Source organism: Leptonychotes weddellii, chromosome 8, assembly GCF_054177405.1.
Source record: "Leptonychotes weddellii isolate Sample4059 chromosome 8, ASM5417740v2, whole genome shotgun sequence".
Lineage (NCBI taxonomy): Eukaryota > Metazoa > Chordata > Mammalia > Carnivora > Phocidae > Leptonychotes > Leptonychotes weddellii.
The window spans coordinates 92326556-92347275 of NC_138376.1; the positions used below are offsets into that span (position 1 = coordinate 92326556).

Here is a 20720-nt window from a genome sequence, read left to right on the forward strand (position 1 = left end):
CTATATTTTTCTTGGGGCTCATATAACAATTTATACACACACACACAGGTTTTGTTTAACAAAACAATAGTGTCATACACATATTTTTGTGTATCTTGATTTTTACATTCAAAAATACTTCAAGAAAATCCTTCAGGTTAGCTGAGAGAGCTCTAAGTCATGCGCTTTAATGGCACAGTGTGTGGAAGTACTGTGCTTTAATCACCCCTTTTCTTATTGACAGGCATCCACATTATTTCCGGTTTTTCACCATTAGAAACAACGCTACCATAAATATCCTCAAACCATTGTTTTTCATATGGGTGCCTTTATTTCTGTGGGAATCACCTCCAAGGAGACGGATTACTGGGTCGAAAGGTGTATGGACTTTTAATTTTAATAGATCTTGCGCCAGATTACTTTCAAACACTTTGTTTCTCTGCCAACTATACACAAAAGTGTTGCTTTAGAGGTTTTACCTCTTTTAAAATACAAAATTTTAAAATTCTATCCTAATTTCAGATACTGAATACTTTAAAAGGATGAATTATTGCTGATAATTAATATTGCTTTTTGTTAAACACTGTTCAATACAAATTTTATGAATCCAAGCACTATAGTTTCTAATTTCCCAACCTCATCTGCACTAGAACTGTTGCCATCAAATTAAAAACAACAAAGAAACCTAAACAGATGGCCTTTCTTACTATTTTCCTGGGCACTTAATATCCTTAAAACTCAATTTACTGCCAAGGTTACTGTAATGGTTTCAAATCTTGCCTTTGCAGCATTCAAGAAAAGAATTAGCTCTCCTCCCTGTCTGTGCTAAAAACAGTTTTACTGTTGATTAGGGATTTTGTTTAAACTGAAATGAAAGAGAATGGGAATAAGATGAAGCTACATAATAATATCTCAGTCATAATGGATTCTCAATATAAGGAATTCTAATAGGCAGCAGTCTTTCACTGTTCATAATCAAAAAGGCAAACTGTTTTTTTTTTTTAAGATTTTATTTATTTATTTGACAGAGAGAGAGATAGCGAGAGCAGGAACACAAGCAGGGGAAGTGGGAGAGGGAGAAGCAGGCTTCCCGCCGAGCAGGGAGCCCGATGTGGGACTCGATCCCAGGACCCTGGGATCATGACCTGAGCCGAAGGCAGACGCTTAATGACTGAGCCACCCAGGCACCCCAAAGGCAAACTGTTTTAAGACAGTCTTTCTCAATACCTGGATATCATTTTTGAAGTGTCGAATACCCATTAAATGCTGGCTAATTATAATTATAGACCAGATTCAAAAAGAGTTCAGACTTGTTTCAGTGATATATCTGTAGAAAAAAAGTAGGTCAACACTACTGTATTCTCATAAATTATCTTAAAATAATGTTTTCTTATTTACACTGAAAGGTATATGTGTGTTTATATAATACTTTGTTTCCACAGACTACACAATAAATATATCATCTCCATCAGTATTCCACATAACTTATAATTCTCATCAGGAGTCCTTTTAACTGGGGCACCTGGGTGGCTCAGTCGGTTAAGCTTCTGCCTTCAGCTCAGGTCATGATCCCAAGTGTCCTGGGATGGAGCCCCATGTCGGGTTCTTTGCTCATGGAGGAGCCTGCTTCTCCCTCTCCCTCTGCCTGCCACTCCCCCTGCTTGTGCTCTCTTTTTTCTGTCAAATAAATAAATGAAATCTTAAAAAAAAAAAAGTCATTTTAATGAGAAACACAAAGACAATTCATATTTTAGTGCCTAGTATGGCCACTGGTTTAAAATCACATTTAATAAGTTTATTTTGAAAATGCCAGTGGGATATGGGTAGGAGATCACCTGAATTAAGCTTCAGTAACATGGCACAAAATATTAGGACAAAAGGTTAGACTAGGATGATCCCAAGAAGTTAGTTGGTTAGTGCATTTATTTTAAGCCAGAAGAAATGAGGCCCACAAACATTCAGGTGCTGAGATGACATGGTTTGCTGTTCATGGTATCAAGACTAAAATACACACTATTAACAATTCTGTCCCAGTGTTCTTCCCTGCACTATGTAATATGATTAAATTGGAAGGAGATTAAAGTTAGGTAAAGCTCTAGACTGTGGAATATAGAACAGGGGTACCTTGGAAGGAGATCAGAAAGGATCAAATCAGTTGATTCCCTAAGGGACTGTGGGCAAATGATGAAGAAGAGGTACATTTCTTAAGCAACAGCTTTGTCCAGGGCCAATGTCCATACAGCATTTAAAAACAGCATTAAACCTATTGTCAAGATCCCCACACAAAGTAAAAACAGTGCAATTGAAATAAAAATTTAAAATAAAGTAAAAAACAAAAACAAGAAACAGTACGGATGGTGGCCTTTCAAGGTTACATCCTTTGATCTGCTCTCTATGGCTGTGTTTTAACAGTCAAGAGGATTCTGTACAGTGCTTTATTTTTGCTTTGCTCTCATTAAGGACTCATAAACTTAATTACTTAATATTCCTTAAGAAACACAGCTTGAGATAATTACTTCATTAGAAAAATTTAGCAGTATTCATTCTCTCTCGAATAGATTCTTGTTCTAGAATTGCTGAAGGTTTTATTTGTCCTTTTATTCTGAATGCAAACCTCTTCACCTTCATGTGTCTTATAGAATTGCATTTCAAATACCGTTTAAGGAGAAATTAAAAAATCCTACTTTAAGTCATTTTGAAGGATGCTCCTTATTAGCATAAATCACAGCTTAAAAAGTTCTAGAGATGTGCACTATTGGTAAATAACTATGAGGTATATGGTATATGATAAAAGAATAAAGAATAGAAAAATTTGATTTTAAATTGTTTTCAACATAGCATTTCAGTCATGATAGATTAATATATTTATTTCATAAAATTTGCTGAATAAAAAGTGATTACTTAAGGTAGAAATTCTTCAAAGAGAAGTTTTTAAAGAGAATTTGAAATAAATTAGATCTGTAGTTGCCAGAATATTCAAAGATGTTTAAGTTTTACAATTAATTACTATGTCATGTTCCTCTTCTGTTGAAAAATCTTCAGTATTACTCACAACCTACAGGAGAAAGTGTGAATTACCTGGCCAGTCAAGTTTATCTTCCAGTATTTTCCCTTTAACAAAACCTCCACACTAGCTAGAGGGTTTTACACAATCTCCCTCATTGCTTCTTGTACTCTCACTCTGCTCAGGCTATTCTCAATACGTCCTCTACTGCTCCTCCTGCTGCTTTGCCCTATTCCTATTGTTCTGGATGAAAATCCTGCTACCCCATGGTCACTTAGCCCGAGGGAATACCTGCTTCCTCTGAATCTTCCTGTCACAATTGCTCTCAGTACTCTTCAGGATGCACTTGTATTCTCATCTTTTCTTGTACAAGTTTTATCACTCTCAGTCATAAGCTCCTTGAGGGTAGATAGTCTCTTAATCTTAATTTTCTTAATTAATTATTTAATTCAAGATTGATTTCTTCCTCAGGTCACAGTCCAACGTGGGTTGACAGGGAGATTTTGCTTTTCACAAATTCAAGTATCCAGGCTCCAGGGGCACTAGGAAAGAGAAAAGAAAGCTCAGAGAGAAGGGACACCTGCACTTTATGCCTTGGCTAGCTTACTTAACATCGGTGAAACTGATTAAATGCCCTGCAATATACTTAGCCCAGGAAGCAGAAACTGATTTTGGAACATTAACCAGTCCCTGCTGTACCCATCATCCATTCTAATAAATACTTTTCTTTTTTTTTAATTTTTTTTAAAAGATTTTATTTATTTATTTGACAGAGAGAGACACAGCGAGAGAGGGAACACAAGCAGGGGAAGTAGGAGAGGGAGAAGCAGGCTTCCTGCTGAGCAGGGAGCCCGACATGGGGCTCGATCCCAGGACCCTGGAATCATGACCTGAGCCGAAGGCAGATGCTTAACAACTGAGCCACCCAGGCGCCCCTAAATACTTTTCTTAAGCTAAAATAATTTCATGATTATAAGCAAAATATTAATTTGAGAAATTTGCTCTAAGGAAAATTAAAATGCAGGCAGTTATGTTTATATAATATGGAGATCATTTGACCAATAGAAGCATTTTGATTTCCATTATCTAATGATTTCCAATGAAACTGTAGTTAATTATATTTGATGTTGTAAGAGAAAGGATTTTAGAGATGCTCTAAAAAAGATGAACTTTAGCATTTCAGGTAAAGACTAAATATAAATGTGTTATTCAGTAAAGAACTGACACTTATTCTGATAGCAGATCAAAGCCTAAATCATGGATTAGATGATCAAATTTTAACAGCTAACATTTTAATAACTGTCTCCCCCAATGTATCTCAAATGCACTCTATTAGCAAACATGACAGTCCAATTATTTCCATGGTGCTTAGCATTTCATGGTGGCCTACTGCCAACAGTAGAATATGGAGTGGGAAACATGCCAAAGAAGTTAACTGATTTTAAAAGCTAAAATACTGCTAGTGGTGAAAACTCAGGGTTTATATTGAGGCTAACTGCCCTGACCCTGTTTAAACTCATCAGATAAGTAGGTGCCAACGTATTTACTTAAATAATAACTCTTGGGGCACCTGGGTGGCTCAGTCGTTAAGCGTCTGCCTTCGGCTTGGGTCATGATCCCAGGGTCCTGGGATCGAGCCCCGCATCGGGCTCCCTGCTCAGCGGGAAGCCTGTTTCTCCCTCTCCCACTTCCCCTGCTTGTGTTCCTGCTCTCACTGTCTCTCTCTCTGTCAAATAAATAAATAAAATCTTTTAAAAAAATAATAATAACTCCTAATATTCTGCTGAAAAAAATGTAGGTAAGTCAATTTTGCTATAAAGAACATGTTAGTAAATTTTTGTCACATAAAACATTTTATTTAACACTGGAGAATATAAAACAATTCAAAAATACATTGCTAATCCATTATACATTGATCTGTCTGTATCACAAAATCTAGAGTAAAAAAAAAAATCTAGAGTAAAAAAAAATTAACCTTTCAAAACAGGAAGGAAACATGGAGAAACTGAATAAAGTACAAAAATATGTTTAACCTTGGACTGTATAGGACTTTTCTGTCATTTTATAACCAGTAAGGAAAAGATAAAATAGGAAAATATGTTACTCCTGTAAAAGGCTGAATGAAGGAAAAGATTATAACCATACCTAAGAGTGTCTGATCCACAGTAGGAATTTAATAAAGACATACTGGGTGACTAAATGAATAAATAAATAATACAGTTAAAAGAGGTTTGAACTTAAAGTCAGAAGAATTAGGTTCCAGGCTATGCAATCACCAACTAGCCTTATGATAGCAAATACTAATGAAGGCTTGCTAAGGAATCGTTAAAAACACATGCATTGCATCATAAGCCTATGAGGTAGGTACTACTACTATGCCCATTTTACCAACAAGTAAACTGAGGTACAGAGGAGTTAAATAACTTGATGACAGAGCCAGGATCTAAATTCAGGCAGTCTGCCTCCTGAGCTCTCAGTTTTATCTACTGCATTATATTTCTCCTCTATATAATCTTGGGACCCCCCTCTTTACTTTCTGAATCATAGCTTCATTTGTGAAATACAGGTTTTGGATTAGATGTCCTCTAGCGTCTTCTGTATTTCTAAAAAGTTTATTCCAAAGTGTATTGGATTTATACATGTAATTAGTACTCTAAACCAGAGTACTTCCTGTAAAGGGCTAGATAATAAATATTTTACGTTTTGCGGGCCACACATACTGTCACAACTATTCAACTCTGCCATTGTAAAAGAGCAATAGACAATACATAAACAAGAAGTGTTCCAGTAAAACTTTATTTACAGAAAAAGGCTGTAGTTTGTTGGCCTATGTCTAAACCATCATATATAATATAGGAATAGTAAAGACAGGCTTAGCAAGAACAAATTTAGAAATATTCAGCATCATTGTCCTGGGAGAGATCTTGACACATGAGATGTTCAAGTCTTCTGCCTTCAGAACTACATCATTTAACACATATGACTGTCTATCTGATTATACAGATTCAAACACCAAATTTATCTGTCCACTTATATATAAATAAAAGATAAGCACACATGGTGTATTTCAAAAAGGTATTTCCAAATAATGGTTAGATTCTCAGCTAGGTCACTCAAGCCTATCAGATGCACGTTATAGCCAAAATAATACCAATATGCAATGAACCACTCACACATGCATACACACACACACACAGAAGGAAAACACACATACATTTTAGTTATAATCGCTGTTAAACAGAATTTAGTAAACTATTATTTTTATTAAAAATACATTCCACAACAAACAAGCAGAAAACACATTTGTAACAAGAACGTAAGTTGTTTCCTCCCTGTACCTATTAAAGGAATGGAGGGGAAAGTGTGGTCTAAGGTTTCAAACTACGGTCCTTCTGTATTGTAATAATTCAAAACTTTGATATTTCATGCAGCAAATAATCTGATATTCTGCTCTGTGTCTGGCATGGGGCTAGAATTTCTGGGAGACGGGAATTAATAACCTTTGTCTCTGTCCTTCTGAAATATATACTTAATTTTGGGGAGATGACATTCCCAAAGAAAAGTGTTTACTACTGATCCATTTGTTGAATAATAATGCTGGCATTAAATAATGAGAGTGAAAAAAAAATTCAAAATAATATAAGAAATAGCATGTGAGACTATATAATTATTTACAAGAGGGTAGCTAAGAAACCTTTTATAATTTAAGAGAAATGAGAATACTTTGGATTAGAGTGACCCAGTAAAGTTTTGGAGTTTATTGGTTATAAGGTTCTTATACTAAAGACAAAGTGGTGTTATATTATTTGAAGGTAGACTGTGGATAACTAAAGATGTGTAACATAAACCTGAAAGTTGCACTAATATAAAGAAAGAAAAACATCTAATAAACCAGTGAAGGGGATAATATGCAATCAACTAAAACAATCCAAAAGAAGGCAGGAAAGAAAAGGGGGGGGAATAAAAACAGTTGAAACAAACAGAAAACAAACAAGATGATAAATGCAAATATAAAATGTAAACCCAAACATATCAATAATTACATGAAATGTAAATGGTCTAAACATCCTAATTAGAAGGCATGATTTGCCAAGACTGGGGAAGGGGTAAAACTAGGCTCAATTTTATGCTGCCTACAATAAAATCACTTTAAACATAAAAATATATAAGAGTAAAGTAAAATAATGGAGAAACATCACACAAATCCTCAACAACAAAATAAAACCTTGGAATAGCCATATCAATATTAAATTCAGAAGACTATTAAATATTAGATATTAAATTCAGACTTCAGAAGAAAAAATATTACTAGGGATAAACATAGTTATTTCACAAGGATAAAGCAGTTAATTCATCAAAGGTATATAACAATCATAAAATTTATACACCTAATAATTGAGCTTCAAAATGCATGAAGGAAAAACTGATTGAACTGAAAGGAGAAACAGAAAATCCACAATTACAGTTAATTTCAACATTACTCTCACAGTAGCTAAAACAAGTAGCCAGAAAGGCCTGTAAAGATACACAAGACAAACAATACCAAACAACTGATCTGAGATTCACAGACCACTCCACACAAAAACAGCAAAATATTTATTTCTTTTACGTTACATGAAAAGCATTTAAGGGTAGATAATCTGGGACACAAAACAATTTTTAATAAATTTAAAAGGATTAACATAAAGAATGTTCTAGCCACAATGAAATTAAACTAGAAATCAGTAACAGAAATACAGCTGACCCTTGAACAACATGGTGTTTAGGGGAGCTGACATTCCCACTCCCCATAGTGGAAGATCCATGTATAACTTCTGACTTGCTCAAAAACGTGACTACCAATAGCCTACTGTTTACTGGAAGCCTTACTGATAACAGTCAATTAATACATATATTTCTGGATATTTTATGTATTATATATTCTTATAATAAACTAAGCTAGACGGAAAAATGTCAAGTCATAAGGAAGAGAAAATACATCTACAGGACTACACTGTAAAAAAAACTATAAATGAACCTGCGCAGTTCAAATCTGTGTTGTCCAACTGTATACCTGGAAAAATCCCACAATATTTGGAAACTAAATTACACATCTCTAAATAACCCATGTATCAAACAGAAAATCAGAAGGTAAAATATGAAGTATTCCCAACTATATAAAATGTATAAGCAACATATCAAGATTTGTGGATACAACTAAGGCAGTACTTACTGGGAATTTCATAGCACTGAACACTCATACTAGACAAGAAGGGTCTTGAATAAATGACTTTAAGAAACTAGAAAAACATGAGCAAATGAAACTGAAACTAAGTAGAAGGAAATAAAATTCTGAGTGGAAATCAATGGAACAGAAAACTGAAAAAGAGAAACTGTTGAAACTAAAAGCTAGTTCTTTGAGAACATTCATAAACTTCTAGCCAGACAGATCAAGAAAAAACAGAAGATACAGATGAACAATACCAAAACTGAGAGCAATGACATCACCACAAATTCTACACATATTAAAAAGGTAACCAAGTAATATTATGAACAGTTCAATTACTATAAATTTGAAAATTTGATAAAATGGAGAAATTCCTTAAATTACCAAAGTTCTCTTAAGAATAAATATGTTGAATAGTCACGTATCTATTAGTTAATTTTTTTTTTGTAAAAAATCTTATCACAAAGAAAATTCCAGGCTTCACTGGGAAATTCTACCAAATGTTGAAGGAAAAAATGTACCATTTTATACAAACTTCTAGAAAACAGATAAACACTTCTCATTTTATGAAGCCAGCATTACCATGATATCAAAATCAGAAAAAGAAAACTACAGATCAATGTCACTTATGAACATAGACATAAAAATCCCTAACAAAATTTTAACAAATCAAATATGACAATATGTAAAAATGATAAAATGTTATGACCAAGTAGAGTTAATCTTAGGAATGCAAGGTTGGTTTAGCATTAGAAATGTTGGGAAGTTACCCTATCAACAGACCAAAAAAGGGGGGGAAGTCATGCAAATATTACTTTCACATAAAGTATTCAATAAAATCATTTCCAAACAGAAATTCTATTCCTGAAACTCTCACCAAAATAGGAATGGAAAGGATTTTCCTCAACTTGTTTAAGGCATCCACAAGTAACCTACAGCTAATATAATTGCTAGTGTTGAAACACTTTCATTATAAGGGATTTGTCAATTTCTCTTTGCAGTATTTATCTTTTGATAATCAGCTTTATTGAGGTGAAACTTAAAATTCACCTATTCTAAGCATACATTTCACAGTACTTTTAAAAATGTAGTCATATAGCCATCACTACAATCATGACATAGATGTCCCCTCTGCCTCTATGCAGAAAATCCCTTTTCTTCACACCCACCCACAGCTTAGGCCCTGGAAACCAGTAACATTTTGTCACTATAGATACACCTTTTCTAGAACATTATGTAAATGGAATCTTCAATATGTATACTTTTGTGTGCATCAGTAGGTGGTACTTTTTAATGCTGAGTTGTATTCCATTTTATGGAATGAACTACATTTGTTTATCCATTCACCAGTTGAGGTTTGCGTTGTTTCCAGTTTTGAACTATGATGAATAAAGCTATATTATTCATGCATGCCTTTGTATGGACATATTTTTTATTTCTTTGGGGTAAATGCCTAAAAGGAATATTGATGAGTCACACAGTGAAGTGTGTGTTTAACCTAATCTGAAAAAGAAAAAAACAAAACAAAAACTAAACTTCCAAAATGGCTGTTGCCGTTTTCATTCCTACAATGAGTCTTATGACATTCACTCCAGCACTTTTCTCTTCAGCATGTTTTTCTTTCTCTACTGCATCATTTCCACTCACATATAAACATGCTTCCATTTTCCATTTTAAAAAAGTCTTTTGACTCCAGGCCTCCTCTAGCTACCACCCATACTCTCTTTCCCTATTCAGCAATGCTCCTAGAAGGATCAGTCTCCAGTCTTTCCTTGCAGCATCATTAACCCTGCTCCAAACAAACTTCACTACTCCATCAAAACTGCTCTTATCAAAGCCACCAAATCCAGAGATCAATTCTTGTCATCTTTAAAACTACATTTTCACAGTTTAAAATTATTCATCTCTCATTGTGGATTCTGTGAGTGGCAGTGTTGTTATTTCATTTATCCTATCCTGAATATCAAAAATATTTCATTATATGTGCAACCCTCAAAACATGTCTGTTTAATAAATAACCAAAGAAATTTCTTTAACGTCTTAGAATTGGAAAATCAAACTAGAGCATGCCATAATTTAATAATCATAAATTTGGGTAGAATTCTGTTAAGGTTAATTTCTGAGATTTATTTTACCTTCACAGATTCCTTAGATGCTTATGCATAACTACAGAGATGAAATTTTGAAAACAGATATTCAAAGATTTATATATGAGCACTTAAATTTTTCACAAATTTGTTTATATTGTTTTCATAAAATATAGTTTCTTATAATGAATCTTGTAAAATGTAGGAGGTACCCATTCACAAAGTAGAAATAAAGTCTATCCTAAGGACTTATACTTTATTATTTTTTTTCTTTTTTCTTTTTTTAAAGATTTTATTTATTTATTCATGAGAGACAGAGAGAGAGACAGAGGCAGAGGGAGAAGCAGGCTCCCCGCGGAGCAGGGAGCCCGATGCGGGACTCGATCCCAGGACCCTGGGATCATGACCTGAGCCGAAGGCAGACGCTTAACCGACTGAGCCACCCAGGCGAGGACTTATACTTTAAATAATTACAAACAAAACTGAAAGGCAAGGCAGGTTGTATTTATTTCTATTCTAAAGAGTATTCTTAAAATAATAGGGACAAAAATAATTTACAATGCTAGCTACATAAACTACCATATTTTACATTTTATTTCACCGAATTGCTAGCTTATTGTTCATAAGACATTTATTTAACAAATGAAAACAAACACCTTTTGGCTCCAGCTGAATTCACTTTTCCAAAATATAACTGTTATTATCTAGATCTTATTTTAGTTTCCAATCAAAATCATCAATGAATATTATAAAACTAAGTTAAAGTTCCTTCTCCATTTGTAGTTCCAATTACCATGTGAGAGCTTTTAAAAAGGAAATAAAGCTGCAATTTCTTAGTATCAATAACAGTAACTCAAGAACAGAATGGAAAGAAATGAAACCATAAACATGTATTACAGCTTTCCAAAATTAAGTTTGAAAGTAGACAAAGCTTGGTATTTTGAGTAACCTAGGACTCTCTTACTTAACTCCTATCAACCAGAGCTAAAGGGAGCAATATGTCAAATTAACTTGCTCAATTTTCTTTTCTCAAGTTTTTCAGTGCCCTTTATGAACACCATTACTGAGCAGCTACTGTTAGCATTTACAGCATAAAACCTAATTTTGGAAGGTTGATATTACAATAGCCTAAATATCACAAAACTGAAAACTGTATGGTGCCAGTTGTCTCATGATACTGAAACAAAAAATGAGTTTGTGGATGAGCTGTATTTTTGGTTTAAAAAAAAAAAGGCTTCAAAATGGTTTTAACGGTTGATTTATATTTAAATGTAAGTAATGCATACAAAATGACTACTACCTATAATTTAGAAAAACTTATTAAAATTGTTAACTGAAAAATATTTTTGTGTATTATTTTTCATATATTAAATGTGACAGTTATAAGAAAATAGACCTTAGCATATTATATTAATCTCATTGGAGCAAAGCCTTCTATTTAAATAAAACACTGTGTTAGTCATTTAAAATAATTTAGAAATTATTCTCCTTAATGTTTTTAAGTTCAGTACAAATAAAATTTATCACTAAGAAAAATGCATAATAAATGAAAATCAAATGCTTATCAGTATGAAATAACCAATCTTTCTTTTAAATGAACCATGTAGAGCCTACATTTCACATGAAAAATTGTAAGTTGATGTAGGTATCAAAAGTAATTCCTAGAAAAACAATTATGTCTGAGAACAATAGTTTTCTTAGCATTTGCCATGTTAAATATCATTTATTTCCTCCACATGTAAAATCAGTAATTGTGGCTTTGTCTATTTTCCTTTATATGTGCAGACAAAACATGAAGAAAACAAATGTCTTCCTTGTTTCTATGGCCTCTACCTCTGGCTAGTCAAGCGATTATTTATAATTTTGATACTTCTTTCAAAACTCATTTGGAAAAATAATACTTTAATCTTCTGGTGAAGAAAGAGATGTCGGTTGGGACTAGCTCTTAAACATAAAGAAGTATAAGTAAATTAGATCTGATTCTAAAACAACCTCACAGAACAATGAACTTAACAAAAATGAATTTACTTCATGTCACAAATTGAGATAATTCCTACTTGAATATATATTATTATATTGAAAAAGTCCCAGTATTGATACACAAAGCATATGTTATTGTAGACACAGAAAACAAACAAGTCCCTCTGCTTCCTTTACAAATAAATAAAACACGACATTTAACTGTGCACTTCACCATCTATGTGCTCTGCACTCTAATGTTCCGCATGTCTCTCAGCACCACTGGTCGGTAGTTTTGTTCCAAAATCTCCATGTATTCAAGGTAATCACTCACTCGAAAACCATGCAGTGCTTCTTCCTGTCAAAAAATACAAACAGAAGTTAATTCACTGAGGTAAAAAAAACACAATTTTAAGTTAATGAATTTTAAATAGTTGACTTTTTTTTTCAGCTATAGATGGGGGCTGTAAATGTGTAATTGCTTTTTATCTAGTAGGCTATGTATGTATGTGATAGCAAGAAATCATGTACCTATGAAACAAGGTTGTCTGTTTTTATTTATTTTATTTTTTATTTTTTATTTTTTTAAAGATTTTATTTATTTATTTGAGAGAGAGAGAACGAGAGACAGAGAGCAGGAGAGGGAGGAGGGTCAGAGGGAGGAGAAGCAGACTCCCTGCCGAGCAGGGAGCCCGATGCGGGACTCGATCCCGGGACTCCAGGATCATGACCTGAGCCGAAGGCAGACGCTTAACCATCTGAGCCACCCAGGCGCCCCAGTTGTCTGTTTTTAAAACCAAATATGGTTTACAGCTAAAAAAAAAAAAAGACAAACTCTTAGATAATGAAATCTTCCTAATATTTTGGATGAAGTTTCAATTATAGAATGATTGTTCATATTTGTAATTAATAAAGACCCTAAAGCTTATCAAAGGATACTATAATGTTGCAAGAAATATCTGTTCTACAGCTCTGAAGGTTCATAAAACCTTCAATAGTCTGTAACTCATAATGTTGGTACAACACATGTCTATGCTAATTCTGAATTTAATGGTTAGTGTCCTAAATGAGGCACTCAAGAATAAATTAAAACAGGAGGAATATTCACTTAGAATCTTGGAGACTTTAAGGGATTTGTACAGCTATTTCTTTTAGCATTTCCAAAGATTAGCTATGCAGTACCTACCCTCCAAAGTAAAACAAAAATTCTAAAGAAAAATCATATCTGATCCAATGTAGTATTATGTCCAGACTTTTGGAAGCTATTTTAAAAATTGGACAATTCATGCCTTTCTAGAGATTACAGTTTAAAGGTAAAAGTTACTAACAAAAAGCAAAAGCAGTTCAAAAAGAAAAGATAATATATTATCCTATACCAGATATTGTGTGAGAGACAGTCTATAGATGAGACACATGAATGTATAACAACTAGAAAAACATTACATGCAATTCTCACTAAGAATGAATGTTTGTAAAGGCCTCCCTCAAATGTCACTGCTCACTTATTTAAGTAATAGTTCACAGCTTGCAAATAAGTTGGGAGAACTTATACTTATTTTGCCATGTATCACCTAAAATATGGGTAACCTGGAGGAATAGTTGGTACATTAAAAAAAATTATTACTGATCTATAAGTCTGATGTTATAGCTAAAAGAACTAAATGATGTATGCATAATATTAAAACATTGGCTAGAGCTAATTCCTTCCAACATAAATATTTGAACTTCACTCTTAATTTTAAAAATAATTGTAATGTTATCTATTCTTTTATTTCTTCATTAACTCATTCATTCTTGATTATAAACTGAAGACACAAAGATTAATTTGGCAAGTCCCTGTCCTAAAACATTAACAGCTGAGGTATATATTGTGTCTCCAGTTTTACGTATAAGCAACTCAATCAAAGGGAAGATGTTAATCTTATGAATAGCAGAAAAATACTGGGTCTTCATAAATTTCTCTCCTATCAAAAAATATTTCACTTTGCTTTTGGGGAAAAATAGGATTGAAGTAAGACCATTCTTACTGTTTAAGAATTCACTTTAAACAGTTACCGTTGTGGTCATGGAATATTTATGAATTTATCCATTCTTTTCATTCAAATTATGTATGATTTGGCACTGATCAACTCCTCATTAAAACTATATCTCAGTTGGAGAGAAATTATAGTAATGTGTTATTCTAACCAGATAAAAACCCAATGTCAGAAAAATTGCTTTAGTGCATGTTCATGATTTTTAAAAGAATGCTTATTGTTCATTAACTGAATCACAATAGGAGATTACACCATTTGAACAATAGCTCTAATAATTCTTTTCTGGGAAAAAATATGCAAAATCTATTGAACATCTTTTAATTACTGTCCCACTTAATTTATAAATAAAAACTACTTATGGAGAACCATTGTTATCATTTGTTTTACATATATTTATTCCTTGAGATGTTTTTTGAATTATTGCTTTAATTTTGGACATTAATTTTAAAATAAAGAGAAAATACCCTGATAACTATACTGAAGAGACACCCATAATGCAAACTGGTGCAACCACTCTGGAAAACAGTATGGAGTTCCCTCAAAAAGGTAAAAATAGAACTACCTCAGAACCCAGTAATTGTACTACGAGGTATTTATCCAAAGGATACAAATATAGTTATTTGAAGGGGCACATGAACCCCAATGTTTATAGCAGCACTAACCACAATAGCCAAAATATGAGAAGAGCCCAAATGTCCATCGGCTGATGAATGGATAACAAAGAGGTGGTAATATATACACAATGGAATATTATGCAGCCATCAAAAGAATGAAATCTTGCCATTTACAATGATGTGGATGGAGCTAGAGAGTATTATGCTAAGCAAAATAAGTCAGTCAAAGACAAATACCATATGATTTCACTCATCTGTGGAATTTAAGAAATAAAACAGATGAACATAGGGGGAAAAAAGGGAAGTGAACCACAAAACAGATTCTTAACTATAGAGAACAAACTGAGGGTTGCTGGAGGGAAGGAGTTTGGGGGATGGGTTAAATAGGTGATGGGGATTATGGAGGGCCCTTGTGATAAGCACTGGGTATTGTATGTTAGTAATGAATCACTGAATTCTACTCCTGAAACTAATATTACACTGAATGTTAACCGGAATTTAAATAAAAACTTGAAACAAAAAAAAATGGCCAATTATGTGTATAAAGGTCATATTTCATAAGAGAAAAATATTCATTTTTAAAAGAATGTTTTTAAATGATGTAGTTCATTATTTAATTTTACAATTTATAACTCTTAATAAAATCTTCAGAATCTCCTATTCTATTTTTTGTCTTCAGAGTGGTATACTTTTCATTTTATCCTAAATGTTCTCTAATGACTTTAGTGGATAACTTTACTTTGTAATTATAACCATTTAAACTGCCAGCTTATCATTCAATTTATAACAGACCATTTCCTCAGAATACCGCTTTATCATTTTGTTTATAGACCTCAGTATAAAAATATGAATTCCCTTATTCCTTTTTATTTAAAGTAATCTCTACCCTGAACATGGGGCTTGAATTTATGACCCCGAGATCAAGAATTGCATGCTCCACCGACTGAGCCAGCCAGGCACACCTGAATTCCCTTATCCTTTAAATAAGCAGACATATGTAATTATATAAGGCAACACTATCCCTTTTTTATATAAACAATGCACTATTTCAAGGTTTTTTTAATATGTTACTTATGAAGTGGTTTATATTTTGACTAGAAGTTCATTTTGAGCATATTGCATTTTCTTTTTTGTACCTAAGGGTTTTTCAACCAGTGTGCCTTCAATGATTGGCTCTCTTCATTAATTCTGGGTTTCAAATGTTGAATCATCAAAAAGCATTAAAAATTACTATTCTAGGGCACCTGGGTGGCTCAGTCGGTGAAGCGTCTGCCTTCAGCTCAGGTCATGATCCCAGGGTCCTGGGATCGAGTCGCTCAGGTTCCCTGCACAGCGGGGAGTCTGCTTCTTCCTCTCCCTCTGCCTCTCCCCTCTGCCCATGCTCTCTCGCTCACTCTCTCAAATAAAATCTTTTAAAAAATTAAAATAAGAATTACTATTCTAAACCACAGTATTTCAGGTGCATTCAATATTACATGATATGACATATACACAGCTTGCCTCTCTCCTTTATATACAGAACCCAGTTTCAAATATGTATCCACTGATTTTCTTTTACTATTGAGAACATTTAATTAGAAGGTCCACTGAATTCAGGGTTTTTAAAAGGGTAACCAGACTAGTCAGTGAGAGACAACCTGATATACTAGGAAGGAGTACAAGATTTGGATTCATACCAAAAATGGGTTCAAACTCCCCTGTATTAGTTACTAGGTGTATGAACCTGGGGAAGTTTACTGACACTCTAAGCCTCAATTTCTCATGTGCAAATGCAGACAATAATGGCATAAGGTTGTACTGTCTGAACTCCTTTTCATGGACTATAAAACCTTATATGATCTGGCTCCTGACTCCTCTCTTACTGTTCTATCTCACCTTGTTCTGGCCACAGTGGTCATCTCAACACTTTCTAAGTGGGCTAACCTCATACTTACCTCTAAGATTCTGCTTTTGCCTTTCTTCCTATTTAGACTTTTGCCCTGAAGTCCTTGCATTGCTTTTTCCTTTGCTTCATTCAGATCTCTGCTTACTCTCTCAGAGTAGCCTTTGTTGGACTCTATCTAAATAGCATCTCTTAGTCTGACTCTCTTAAGATGTTTGATTTCCTTATAATAAGATCTATCAATACCCAAAGCATTATATATTTATTCAAGTATTTGTCTACCAGTAGAATGAAAGGTCAGTGTGGGTAGGGACATGGCCTGTCTTGTGACAGAGCTGTGCCTGGGACACAGCTGTTGTACAATAGTTGACTAAGTCAATGAAGGAATTAACAATACCCATAAATCCCTTTGCTCAGTGCCTGGCATTCAATAAGCGCTCCAGGTATTAATGGTTTCACAGTAAAAACATCTTTATTAACTGATGGCCTCTAAAGTGGCTAAGTTAGATTTTCTTGATCACGCTACAAATCTATAATGTTCAACATCGAAGATTATTGACTCCAGTCTGTTTTTCAACCTCTTGCTAAAAAGATAAGGGAACAGTTCACTTAAAATATTATAGTCTTATCTTGCAACTTCTCAGGAATATGCCTCTTACAGAAATCAAGCTATACCTATACTTTCAAACATTACTTGTATCAGTTAAAGTTTCCAAAAATAATTTCTAGCAAAAATGTTTTTAGAGCTACTGCAAGCCCTGTAAATTTGGAATTTGAATCAAAGATAAGTCTTTTGGGTTGGTAAATAAATACAAAGTACAAAAAGATTGAGTGTGTTCGCATTACATGCCTTAGTTTTATGACTTCAGGATCAAGTTTAGGTATTTTCTGCTATATTCTTTACCAAATTTAATTATTAATGCATTTGAAAGGTGATTTCAAAAAGACATAATAGTTCTTTATAAAGTCTGAAAAAAAGTCACTTTGAGTGGGTTAAATAGGAACAATAATCACCTGGAGACATATAAAAGTTTACCACAAAAGGTGTAGAATTTAATACACACTGAGATAACTTAAAGGATTTACATGAATATCAAATCTCACATAAGAAGCATCAAATTATATAATAAGAGTCACACGAGAGAAGGAGTTTTGTGAACTTAGCTCTGCTCTTTACCTTTGCTAGAGATGATTTTTTGTGTGTTGTGTTTGACCTATCATGAAAAAGGACCTTCTTTCTTGGTCAAAGTGGTAGAAAAACAACCAATCTGTAAGTAATGTTTTTTCTAATATGTTTCTCCTGGGGTGCTTGGTATAATTAGAAATTTCTAAGCCCAATAGACCCCAAACTTTTAAATCCCTGGTCTTGGCATTCTGGATTCAAGTTTCAAAGGTAACATTTTTACATATTCTAAAGGTTTCAAGCTATTTGAGATTTTATACTAAAACCTGGCAACTCAGGCCTGTCATGAAAATTGTTTTGGTAGGTCTGTGGAGGAGTCTAGATATGTCAGTTTTAATAAGCACACTAATGATCCTCAGTATTAGGGAAGTTTATATAGTGTGTGTAGTTCTGGATAGAGTATGAGGTTCAAAAATATTTAGGAAAGAGTATGTGAAGATTTTAACACATACCACCTCACACTGATCAGAATGGCTAAAATTAACAACTCAGTAAACAAGAGATGTCGGTGAGGATGCAGAGAAGGGGGAACCCTCTCACACTGTTAGTGGGAATGCAAACTGGTGCAGCTACTCTGGAAAACAGTATGGAGATTCCTCAAAAAGTTAAAAATTCAACTATCCCATGACCCAGCAATTACACTACTAGGTATTTATCCAAAGGACACAAACGTAATGATATCGAAAGGGCACATACACCCCAATGTTTATAGCAGCAATGTCCACAATAGCCAAAATATGGAAAGAGCCCAGATGTCCATCAATAGATGAATAGATATATAAGATGTAGTATATATATACAATGGAATATTAGCCATCAAACAGAAAGAAATCTTACCATTTGCAATGATGTGGATGGAACTAGAGGGTATTATGCTAAGTGAAGTAAGGCAGAGAAAGACAAATACCATATGATTTCACCCATATGTGGAATTTAAGAAATAAAACAGATGAATATAGGGGAAAGGAAGAAAAAATAAAATAAAATGAAAACAGAGGGAGGCAAACCATAAGAGACTCTTAACTACAGGAAACAAACTGAAGGCTGCTGCAGGGGAGGGGGTTTGGGGATGGGGAAATTGGGTGATGGTTATTGAGGAGGGCACTTGATGTAATGAGCACTGGGTTGCACTTATATGCAACTGATGAATCACTAAATTCCATCCCTGAAACTAATAATACAGTATATGTTAACTAAACTGAATTTAAATAAAAAATTTAAAAATAATAATTTATAAAATTATAAAAATAACAAATAAATAAATAAATAAATAAAATAATTAATTTTAACTTAGCTGAGGGATACATGGGCATATGTGATGGCTAGGGAGATGATCCAATTCTGGCTGCATAAATGAGGGGATAAACCTTGATCAGATACAATGTAAGAGAATGATCCTGACCTATATCTGAAGTATATGCCAGGTATTACTATGATTTACTAAGATGTCTATGGGGCTAGAGAAGAAAAAATGGGAGCAAAAGTATATAGTCTAGTTATGGACTCGGAAAAAAGGCCTATTTTGCTTGCTGTGTTCTCTACACATCTTTTTCTTCAATTAATAACAAGAGAAGGATGGGACAGGGATGTAGATATTCAAATAACTCCTAACTTTTTTTTTTAAAGCACTTGCTATGTGCCAGATAATGTTCTAGAAGTATTTTACAAAAAGATATCACTTAATTCCTCAACAATTCCATGTAATAGGTATTATTTCACAACGAATTATACAGATGAGAAAACTGAGGCACAGAGAGGTTAAGCAAGGTATCCAAGCTTACAGAGTGATAGAGCCAGAATCTGCATACAGGCAAACTCAAGCGATATAAGAACAATGAAAAACACTTATTGCAAACCACAGTTAACATAAAACTGAACGTGTTTTATCTATTCTCTCAGATGATGAATTATTTTTTGTATTATGTATACTTTTGTCTTTTACAAGCTTAGCAATTCATGTGATGTTTCTCAGTCTGATCTTCATTCCTTACCCTGTCAACATGTTCTGGTAACAGCTGCAGGAACAACAACAAAATTCCTCTTGACAATTTACTGATTGGATTGAAATTAATCTGATTTTTTCATAATTATAAATTGATTTTGCCATAACATGCACGATTTAGTTGAAGCATTTTAATTAAGTATTTTGAGCCTTCACAGCCTGATTTTCACTGGAAGGCATTCTTTTCCTAGCCTGGCATTTCAGTGAAGTTTTCCCCAAGTTGAACTCAATTGAATTCACAAACTAAAACCAAGATCACTGCCAACCTGTTATCATGCTAGAGAGAAATGTAATATAGCCAGTTGGCTAAAACAGTGGGTCTTCTCAAGTACTATTAAACTCTTTCTAAACTGGCTTGCTTTCATGAGTGAGTGAGAGTGAGAAAGAGAGAGGAAGAGAAAGAGACACTCCACTTAAAACAAACTTTAGACTTTCAAGCTCACTGGTATATTTGAGAGTACTGTACTTATTTTTCTGGGTGATGTTTTTCTTTCTGGTAAGTGTGATGCCCATCATCTGTCACAGATTAAAACGTCCAGGACCCTAAATCCAAGGATTAAGCCCTTCAGCAAACCATCAAAAGTTGTCTTAGCTCAGGACTGATGTATCAATCACCACATGTGGGAATAAAGCACTTATTATACATAATATATAATAATGCTGCTCTATTATCAAACCCACTTATTTGTTGTGTCTACAAAGATATTGTGGAAAACTCAGAAAATAACTTGCTGATATCATCTTATATCCATGCCATTCATTTAATCA

At 33.7% G+C, this 20720-nt stretch overlaps 1 protein-coding gene across 3 annotated transcripts in view; it reads right to left on the reverse strand.

The window, feature by feature from the left end:
• Positions 1-10759: 10759 nt before the first annotated feature.
• TBC1D32 (TBC1 domain family member 32) overlaps positions 10760-20720 on the reverse strand; it is a 165866-nt gene continuing 155905 nt past the window's right edge. For all 3 annotated transcript variants that reach the window (XM_081828885.1, XM_081828887.1, XM_081828886.1), the window contains one exon: positions 10760-12593. In XM_081828885.1, the coding sequence (XP_081685011.1) occupies positions 12474-12593 (120 nt within the window). In that variant the 3' untranslated portion in view covers positions 10760-12473. The remainder of the gene's footprint in view (positions 12594-20720) is intronic.